Consider the following 10,850-nt stretch of genomic DNA (forward strand, 5'->3'; position numbering starts at 1 on the left):
CCGTCTCGAGAGACGATGGCGTAGCTTCTTGAGAGTCTATCTGCACCGCCGAGAATGGCTGTGCAGTCCGACTCGGGAGTGACAATCCCTGCCGCACTTGTTACAGGTGAAGGCAGATGGCTGTTGTTGCTGCTGTTGACGCTGCTTCCGCCTCGATCTTTTCTGGACCGCCTCCTCGTTGCGCGCAGCCTCTGCGCCTGACGTACCTTGCCTGACCGCGAGCCTCCAGGCTAGGCGGTCGTCTGCTTGAACTTCCCATGTGTTGAGATTGATGGAGCATTGTGTCATGTCCTTTTTGCAGATGTCTTTAAACCGCAGTTTTGGGCGCCCTGTCATCCTCTGGCCTTCTGCTAGCTCGTTGTAGAGGAGGTCTTTGGGAATACGGCCTGCATCCATTCTTTTGACATGGCCGAGCCACCTGAGGCGTCTCTCACTAAGAACTGCATGCAAACTGCTCATGTTGGCTCGCTTCAGCACCTCGGTGTTGGGGACCTTATCCTGCCAGGCGACATGCAGGACGCGTCGCAGTCACCTCATGTGGAAGCTGTTGAGTTTCCTTTCGTGCCTTGCGTAGGTGGTCCACGTCTCGCTGCCATAGAGGAGAGTGCTGAGTACGCAGGCTTGGTAGATGCGCAGTCTGGTTTTCTCAGTGAGGCTGGAATTGTTCCACGCTCGTCGGTTCAGTTTGGCCATAACTGTGGCTGCCCTGGCGATTCTCCGATTGACCTCCAAATCGACTGACAGAGAGCTCGAGATGGTGGACCCAAGGTAAGTGAAGTCGTTGACAACATCCAGGGTGTATCCGTCGATGGTGATGCATGGGGGAGTCCCCGTGCCTTGAGCCATAACGTTCGTCTTCGTCAGGCTGATGGCTAGTCCGAACTCCTTGCATGCGTGGGAAAGGCAGGTGACTAACTGCTGGAGTCCCTCTTCGGAGTGTGATGTCAAGGCTGCGTCGTCGGCGAAGAGCATCTCACGGATGAGCACCTCACGGAGGTGCTCATCCGTGAGATCTTGGGGTACATTGGGCCTTTTGCTGACATGTCCCTGGGCTTAGAGCTGGTGGAAGCCTATGATGGTACACAACTTGGCCTCTCCCATGCACACCCAGGCCCAGCAGAGGCAGCCACAGACTGCTGATTGCTTAGCAGCTCCAGAAAGGTAGCCCAAGGTTGGTTACGGTCAGCATCTCACATTGACCTACACTGGAATCCCTTCCAAGATGACCCAGAACCAACACAACAGGTGGTAAGCTTCAGACCACAGAGCATGCCCCAATTAACCACACAAGTGTCACACTCAAATGGATATCTTGGCTGGCACTTGACCCTGCTGAGGCCAAATCCCCTTTTGGGGGTGTCAGCCCCCACACAGCAGCTTGTACAGTGTGGTCAGGGTAGATCCTCATAGTCAGACAGCCTGAGGGACAACCCCACTCACAGATGGGCCAACAGCAATCAAGACCTACAACAAGAAGGCTAACATGACCCACACAAGGAACATTCCTGGAGCACATAGCTAAGGTGATCACGGAGACTGCACAGCTGAGCCCTGTGAGACACCTACTATATAAGACCAACTATCAAGATTGGGAGACATAGCAGATCTACCTAATACACAGAATCAAATATAAAGAAGTGGACAAATAGGAAGACAAAGAAACATCACCCATATGAAAGAACAGGAGAAATCCCAAGGAAAAGAACTAAATGAAATGGAGGTACCAAGTTACCAGATGCAGAGTTCAAAAACAATGATTATAAGAATGCTTAAAAAACTTAAAGATGAATAGATAAACTTAATGTGAACTGAAAGAGACAGTAACATAGCCTTGGCTGGTGTGACTCAGTGGGTTGAGCACCCATCTGTGAACCAGTTCAATTCCTAGTCAGGGCACATGCCTGGGTTGTGGGCCAGGTCCCCAGTTGGGGTCATGCAAGAGGCAACTGACCAATGTTTCTATCCCTCTCTTTCTCTCTCCTTTCCCCTCTCTCTAAAAGATAATAAAATCTTTAAAAAAGACAGTTACAAAAAGATATAGAAATTATAAAGAAGAACCATTCAGAAATGAAGACTACAATATCTGAAATGAAGACACTAGAAGAAATCAACAGCATGTTAGATGAAGCAGAGGATTGAATCAGTGAATTAGAGGACAAAATAGCAGAAACACCCAACGAATGCAGCAAAAAAGAAAAAAAAAAAATCGAGAGAGGTCTAAGGGACCTCTGGGGCAACACCAAGCATAACAACACCTGCATGATAGGAATACAAGGAGAAAAGAGAGAGCAAGGGATCGAGAATGTATTTGAAGAAATAATGGCTGAAAACTTCCCTAATTGGGTGAAAGAAAAGGACACATGTGTCCAGAGTCCCAAACAAAATGAACCCAAAGAGACAAAGAGGGAATCTTAAAAGTAGTAAGAGAAGGACAATCAGTCCTACAAGGGAACTCCCATAAGACTGCCAGCTGATTTTTAAAAATTGTATCTATATATATTAATTAAATTTATCGGAGTCACATTGGTTAATAAAATTATATAGCTTCCAAGTATAAAATAAATAAATAGCCTATGTTAACTGAATCATAACTAAGTATTGACCATGTTTGTACACGGGAATGAAACAATACTAAGGTGGTAATCGAAAGTTTTAACTAATTGTAATAATTGTGAAGATTTCTCGTACAAACTACGTGATAAGTTGCAAAAGCTTTCATTGTTAACTGACAGCAAATGCTCAGTAAATAGCAACATGGAAGAAGGAAATAAAGTTTTAGAGGTTTTCTACAATGAATTGGTGTTTCCCAAAACAACAATTTTGGGCAAGTTAGCAACAGAGCAAAAAGATCAAAAATAAAATAATATTTATCAAAATAGGACTTAAATTTGGTGCCGAACAAAGTTAATGAACTATAATGCCTGTTTTCTAAAAATTACCAACTTTAGAAAGATAACATGGGCACCCACAAAACGACACAAATCTACACATATTTTGTACATACCGCTTTGACACACACCAAGTATTTTTAGTGTGTTAAGATATTTGTGAATATATTTTTTGGTATTAAAATTACAGTTGTGAATAGAAACACTTGGTAAGATATAAAATAATGGGAGGTATTAACATTGTGACCTTCTGTGGCCAAATCAGCTTTAGATTCTTATGCATTTCAGAGTTTTATGCCATTCAGATTGTCTGAACACCAGCACAGGAAAGCATTTTACTTATCAAAATACTGGAAGAGAGTCCATTTTATGTTAGAATGATGGCTTTTTAACAGTGCTGGATTAGGAGACAGAAGGAACCTTGCATCAAAAATCATTAGCGAATTTATCTAGAAGATTTTATGCTACATCATAAAACGACCAGCAACTGAAGAAATCCTGAACTGCTAAGTATGCCAATTTGCCTCAGACACTTGCCATGTAAGCTACTTCCAGGAGCCAGCAATGATTATCACAGATACTACAGGATAAAAAAGGTGAAGAATATTGACAATTCAAAGGAGATGATGCCGAAACCTCATACTGCCAAAATTTGAACAAATTTTCATTTTATTTTGGAGGAAAATTTTTCTATTTCCAAGAAAAACTTAACTTCTAATTTATCAACTATCCCTGGCAACAGAGGGGCTTGACTGACGGCTTTTCTTAACACTGTCAAACTGCTAATTCAAAACTGGAATGAGCCCCACTTCTTTCCCCCTAAAGCAGGGCACCTTATGAATATGTAATAACACAAGCTCACGCAAACAGTTAAGTTAGAGGTTTAAATCATTCTTTCTGGAATAACAAAATAATAGAAACTCCAAATATATTAACACATTGTGTACCGGGGTATTTAAATGCCTTTTAGAAATGATGAAAATTCTCGCCACCCCTATGCAACGTGTTAAGAAAAACCCTGTAAGTCTGTGCCTCGTTACAAAGTCAAAATCAAGAGGAAAGCTAACCATGCATTGTACTTGTCCAGTTTTGTTCAAATCCTCATAACTTTAAATAAACAATAATAATGTTTATTAATGACATTAATCTAGCAATTACTGCATACCTGGAACACAGTAGATATTCAATTAATGAAATTGTTTTATAACTTCCACTCTGAAGCAAAGTACTTTCATTTATTCTCATCTTAACATGTCTTGTGTTAAGCTTCTAAAATTCACAAGTCATAAAACTAAATAAACTCTAAGAGAAAGGGCCCATTCATTCCTCTTATTTTATAAAATACTGACCTTAAATGTCCCTGAGAGATTATAACTTTTACTCTGATTTTAACTGCCTTCCCATCCTCTTAAAAACAGACAGAATCACTTGCCATTACTGGAAGAGGACTGACTGCTAGGAGATTGCTCAGAGTAATTCCTGCTCTCAAAGTCTGTGCAAAGATGACCACAGCCCCGGTCGGTCGGGACCTCCTGAACCAGAATCCCTGCTGTGAGGCTCAGGAAATGCATTTTTATGACAAGATCATTGCCTTAAACTCATATTCAAATTCCTAAGCTGAAAACCTGTTCCAATGTGTCTAGCTTTCAGAGTAACTGGGAAACACGGAGTCTCTAATCTGTGCTTTTCAAGATTACAAAGTTTCTTCTGTTTCTCCACTAAGCACAGTTCTTCATCTTTCCTGCTCTGGTTTCCCTCTTACCTTTCCGACACGTTATGAACTGTTATTTCCCAAAGTTTCTCCAACCTCTCAGTGATGGGCAAACAATGAATCAACCCGCGATGACTATGAAAAGATCAGTTCACAGAATCTATACTTTACTGTGTTCTGTATGGTTCCCTGTTACGTGGTAATTTTTATAAAAACAATGCTTCCAGGTGTGTTTTACTTCCTGTGGATAACTTCTCATTACTTCTATTTCACACACTCTCTTGTGGAACTCTTCCCACTGAAATTTAATCTCCAGATTAACCCTGTAAAGCTGAACATCCGTTTTCTTCTCACAAGCACAGCCGCCATCTAAATGTGCGTCAGGCACGAAGCCCACGACTCTGCCTTCCCTGCCCTAAGCTCAGAGCCCTGTGAAAAATCCAGGAGCCACAGGAGCTAGGCTGAGCGCGCAGCAATTACTCGTATGCAGATGCAGGAGGCAGGAAAGGGGCTGAGTCACACTGCTCTAGAAAGGTACGCTTGGCTCCCTCCTACAACGCCAGGGCCAGCTTGCAGCTCCTCATACCTGCCCAGCCAGTGTAAGCGGTGCCATCCCGGGGGTCTGCCGTCTTCAGGCCTCTCTCCATTTGCTGCAGAAGCTCTCGGATCTTATTGTTCAGGCGTTGTGAGAACTCAGGAGTCAGCTGCAGGTAGTAAGAGGAAAACAAACATCAAAATATATGGGCTCCTTGACTTCTTAGCTATGGGCTATCAAAAATAGAAGGGTACTTTATTTCCACTTGGGCCACATTTTTCTGCCTGGGAGAAATGGACAATTACAGCAATTCCTCAAATAACATCACTGTTAGCTATTGTTTCTTTACACTGTTGATAAGGAAAAACTTGATTCCTGCTGGGTCCTCTGTCAGTGTGGAGTTTGCATGTTCTCCCCATGTCTGTGGGTTTTCTCTGGAAACTCCAGTTTCCTCCTACATCCCAAAGATGTGCACGTGAGGAGTACTGCCATCTAAACTGCACCTGACTGAGTGTGGATGTGTGTGTGTGTGTGTGTCTGTGTGTATGTGGGTGCAGCCTGGCAAGGAAGGTGTCCTGTCCAGGTTGGCTCTAGCACTGCACCCTGAGCTAGCAGGACATGCTCCTGCCAACCCCCGACCCTGAACCTGATTAAGCGGACGGGAGAAGAATGATCAAACTTGTTTCTATTAATCTTTCTTAAATGTATGCATTGCTGACATTCATTTCAGTGTTTAATATGAGACGTGTTTTAGGTCTTTCCTTAGAATTTTGGGATGTTTCTGTGACCAGAAATATGCCCTAGGAACATAACCCTTGTTTATATCAATTAGCCTGTAGCAAAATTGGTTTCGTTATATGTTGTTTTGTTTAAAGTCACAGTTTGGACTTACTGTATTTTATTCTTAAACAACAACAGCCAAGAAACGAAACTTAGAAGTACTACTACTCAAGGCAGGAAATTCAGGCTGCACAGTTAAGGGAAAAAACCCACATCAATGTGGACCTGCACAGTTCCAACCTGTGTTGTGCAAGTGTCAACTCTCCGTGGCTGGGAATCGAGTATGCAGAGAGCTGACTGTAGTTATATTCACATTTTTGACTGCTTGAGAGATCAGAGTCCCTAACCCCTTGCATTGTTCAAGGATGAACTGTATTTCTGTTGTAACTTCAATGTTATACATAAAAGTCTTTTAAATACTAAAATAGACTATCAATAATAAACTGGGTCACAGTAATTTCCATTTAGTAGAGATCATCTATTATTTAAACCAATTTTTTATTATAATAAAAATCAGTTTATTAAATTAATCACAAGTCAGAAGATGTTTGCTGTTTTCAAGTCGCTGGAGTTGTAGTATTTAAGCTGCAGCAATGTTAATTCCTTAAAAGAAACCACTTTGTTTTTATTTCTTAAAAAGTAGGATAAACATTTATAAAAACCCATTTATACAAAATAAACATCTTTTAAAAATTGTAGAAGTCATATAAGAAAAGTAAAATAAATTCACAGATATCAGGAGCCTTGGGCAGAGTGGAAAGAACATCAAATCTAGCATTAAAAAACCTATGCCCAGGTCCTGACTGGTGTGGCTCAGTTGGCTGAGCATCATGCCACAAAGTGAAAGGTCGCTGGTTCTATTCCCAGTCAGGCCACATGCCTGGGTTCAGTGCCCAGACGGGGCACATGCAAGAAGCAACCAATCGATGTTTCTCTCCCTTTCTCCCTCCATTCCATTCTCCCTAAAAATAAATAAAATCTTAAAAAACAAAAACAACAAGAAAAAAACCTTATGCCCAGCACAGCACCTGGCAGAGTAGGGGCTTCATAAGTATTGCTCAGTGACTGAATTGGCCAATGTCCTTTCCAGTATTAGATGAGTGATTTTGCTCAACTTGTAATGTCTACGCTTCAGTTATGTCTGGAAAATACCTATCCCACTAATGTACAAAGGTACTTGGAAGATCAAATGAGATCGTGTGTCTCAGGTCTTTTGCATTCAGGGATGTAATTGTTGACATTTTTGCTATTACAGGCAGTCCAGGTTCTATAACAAGCAATGATTTGGAAGTGAACTGAAAGCACACTAGGGCTGGGGCTGGTGGGTAGTGATGTCCGTACGACGGCCCACAGATGCTGGGCAAACGTGGGACCCACACAGTCATCACGTCATTCATCCTAAAGACAACCGGAAAGTATTTCAAAAGTTCTGTGTACACTCAATCATCAAGTATCATAAAAGGTTACTTTAAGGTATCCTTCAATAACTTTAGGAATCTGCTGTGATTCCAAGACTTGGATTTCACAAAGCAGTAAAATTTCAAAACAATGTTGGGGAACACAACAAGGGTACCTTTTATTTTACCATGTAAGGATTGTAAAAACAAACCTAACTACTAGCTGTTAGCATCATAATCTCATTTTTTAAAAAGGGTATCTTAACATTGAAAAAAGTAAGAAGACAGTATAGAATTATTAATAATAATAATATAAGATATTAAGTTTTATGTCCTGACTGAGTGGTTCAGTTGGTTGGAGCGTCATCCCGCACACCATAAGTTGCAGGTTCGATCCCCGATGGGGACGAGTATGGGAGGAAACCAATCAATGTTTCTCACTCACATCGATGCCTATCTCTCTCTCTCAAATCAATAAACATACCCTTGGGTGAGGATTTAAAAAAAAAAAAAGACATTAACTTTTACTTCTGAAGAGCAGAGCATACAACAAATCAGACCATCAGCCACATCTGGATTGTTAATTCCGAAGCATCTTTAGCACCCCTATGATCCCTTATTTCACACTCTGAAGAAGAAACCACATTGTTTGAAGGACATAGTCCTATTATTTAACAATTTCTGCCAAGAGGTTAAGAATTCAACAAGTCTTGAAATACACTTGGTAAGATAACCTATACTTCAATATGAATATAAAAGATCTATAAATCTCAACTAGACAGAAGAGCACATCTACATGAGAACATGTCGTCTTCTGTTCATAGATCACAGATAATTTATCTTCTTGCTTGGCCTTACTTTAAGAGACTAAGAATAATGAGACTGCCTCAGCCTCAGGAAGGGAAGTTCCTTTCTATTTGGCACATAACTGCACTTAATAAAGGTGACCTGCCTGAGAATTGATTGCTTGTGGCAGACCACAAAATTGTTCAAACTCTAGTGATATTTGAAGTCTCTACAAACTACCTCCCGACCGTTTTTTCAGATAGATGCAAGAAAACAGATCAATTCCTTATTAAAATGTGTGTGTTAACAAATTAAGGACAGATCTCCAGGGTCTCATCCTTAGTGTTTAATGTTAAGCAATTTTAGAACTTGTATGCTGGTTTCTTTCTGGGATCTGTCCAAAACCAAGTGTTAGGCAATAAATTACACTGTTATTTTGCAGCTAGAGTTTAAATTTAGGAATATCTTTTTTTTCTCTCTCTCCCTTAGAAAGAGAGAGAAAAAACATGTCATTTATAAATAGCCTAAATAGCGAGCGCCATTTTCCTAAAGGCTTCTGTCACTAGCAAACATCCTTCGCCAAGTTGTCATGAAACAGCAGGTCTTTCTCCGACAAGACGAGACAAAATACTGAGGCTTCAGGATCTGCAGCGCGAGGCGGAACACAGGTTCAAATGGCCGTCTGTCACGGTAAGTTGGCAAATGTGAAAATCTAAGGCTATTACGTCACATGTAAAATACTTGTCACATGACTGAGGACTTTAGAAGAAATAACCTGATAATCAAATTTTAAACAACGTGTGTGCATTTAATGAGGTCACTTATCCAATCTAATTCACTCTGAGGGTTTCTTAACAGGGTGTTCTTAGAAAGAACTGTATTCTCTCTTGACGATCACCTTCCCCCAGAGAGCCACGAGAAAACACGGGCCTCCTGTAACTCACACCCAGCTTCTCCATTGCACAGCAGTTGGTGAGGTGCAAGCCAGTTTAACTTACTAGTTTTCTCAGCTCTGGGGATGTCCTGCAAAGAGTAGAAACGGCACAAAGAATTTCGGGCCTATGTCCCAAATTTCTCTTGGCACTTTCAGTTTAAAGATGTCTGGACCACATTTTCCAGTTCACGCTCATCACCACCGCCTAGACGTGTGTACACTCAACGCAACGAACAGCGCACGTGTGAAATCCCGTCGGGATTTTCTCCTCTTTCAAAAGCAAATCAAAAAGGTCAAAAATGCAAAATTACATAATAAACTGCATCTGCCTGTTTTTGTAATTTAAAGTACCAATGACTGAGGTCATGTCAACGAGCAATGAACGATTCCTTATAGTCTACATGTTGAAGCTCAAATTGTATATTTTAACGTGTATTTTATACATTTAAAATGTATTTTATAATACAGTTATCATTGAATTAAATATTTTTTTAAAAAGGGATGCTCATCCCTTTCAGGCAAAACTGAGCTCCTTTCCCAACAGTGGGGGTTGGAGGAAGGGATTCGGGCAGGTGTATCCCAAACTCACCCTCCCAGCAGCATCAAAGTAGCCTTCGGCCAGGGATTTGTTATAATCGGCATAAGGATTCGGGAAGGCCCTTTGAGCCATGACGCCGGTAGCGAGCCTGCAGAACAGGGGAAAAAGAGAACCGGGGTTGAGCCAGGGACCTCGGCCCAGCCGCGCGGGCGGCGGCCGGAGTCCTGGCAACACTTTCCTGCCAGCCCCAGGGCCACCGCACGGTCTCGGCGGTCCGACTGGACCCCGGGCCCACGTCGGCCCGGCCGCTAGGGCGTGGCACCTCCGCGAAAAGCAGGCCAGGGGCCCGAACCCACCGCGATGAAGCGGAGCCGTTTTGCACCCCACGTTCCCACTCCCGCGATTTCAAGCAACTGCCCGCGCAGAGTCCCGATGGCCAGCCCCGATGGCCAGCCCCGCCTCGTCCCTCACCCCACAGCCACCGGACGGTAAAAGGAGCGACGCTGTCACCGCTCACTTCCTCCCAGTCGGACCAATGAGAACCCTCGTCACTCCGGAGGCCCGCCTCCTTCTCGCTTACAGTTCTTTAAAGAGACAGGAGTGTGATTTCTAAAGGATAATAAGGGACAATTTAATTTATGGGTAGCTGGAGTGGGGAGCTATCCTAATAATGTGCAAATATGCTCAATATTTTCTACCTTTGTTCTCTTTAATTTTTTTGTTTTATGAAACCTAATTCAAGTCCAGAAAATTCATTAAGAATTACACTTTTTTTTTTTTTTTTTAAAATTTGGAGAGGAAAAAGACTTTATTGAGAAATAAACAGATTCGTATTCCTTCTGGTAGGACTCAATAATGTCTCTTCAGAGATTTTCCAAACTTTTTTTTCACTTTCAAAAAAACAAAAATCAGCCCCTGGCTGCTGTGGCTCCGTGGATTGAGTGTTGACCTGCGAGCTAAGTGTCACTGGTTCGATTCCCAGTCAGGGCACATGACTATGTTGATGTTTCTCTCCTTCTCTTTCTCCTTTCTTCTCTCTCTAAAAATAAACAAACAAACAAACAAACAAATAAAATTGTTTAAAAAAACCCCACAAAAATGAAGCAGAGCAAACAATAAGCCAACACCACAATTAGCAACACAAGGACACAAATCAGAGTATTCTGAAGGGCCATGACCTGTCAGGCACTCAAGAGGCAATGTGAGAGCCCTAGGGACAAGGTACCAAATGGCAATTGATAAAACATCCGGGAAAATACAAGAAAACACAAATCACAGCTT

General features: G+C 42.1%; 1 protein-coding gene across 2 annotated transcripts in view; it reads right to left on the reverse strand.

Annotated features, from left to right (window-relative positions):
* Positions 1 to 10,095, reverse strand: part of LANCL1 (LanC like glutathione S-transferase 1) — a 53,254-nt gene extending 43,159 nt beyond the window's left edge. The window contains exons 1-3 of one of the 2 annotated variants that reach the window (XM_090283351.1): positions 10,041 to 10,095; positions 9,621 to 9,717; positions 5,186 to 5,303 (exon numbers count right to left, since the gene is read on the reverse strand). In XM_090283351.1, the coding sequence (XP_090139477.1) occupies positions 5,186 to 5,303; positions 9,621 to 9,701 (199 nt within the window). In that variant the 5' untranslated portion in view covers positions 9,702 to 9,717; positions 10,041 to 10,095. Of the gene's footprint in view, positions 1 to 5,185; positions 5,304 to 9,620; positions 9,718 to 9,925; positions 10,009 to 10,040 lie in introns of those variants that run through there. The other variant, XM_090283343.1, reaches the window with a different exon arrangement.
* Positions 10,096 to 10,850: the final 755 nt, after the last annotated feature.

The sequence above is a fragment of the Furipterus horrens genome, unplaced genomic scaffold (genome assembly GCF_987537825.1).
Source record: "Furipterus horrens unplaced genomic scaffold, mFurHor1.1.pri manual_scaffold_1, whole genome shotgun sequence".
NCBI lineage: Eukaryota > Metazoa > Chordata > Mammalia > Chiroptera > Furipteridae > Furipterus > Furipterus horrens.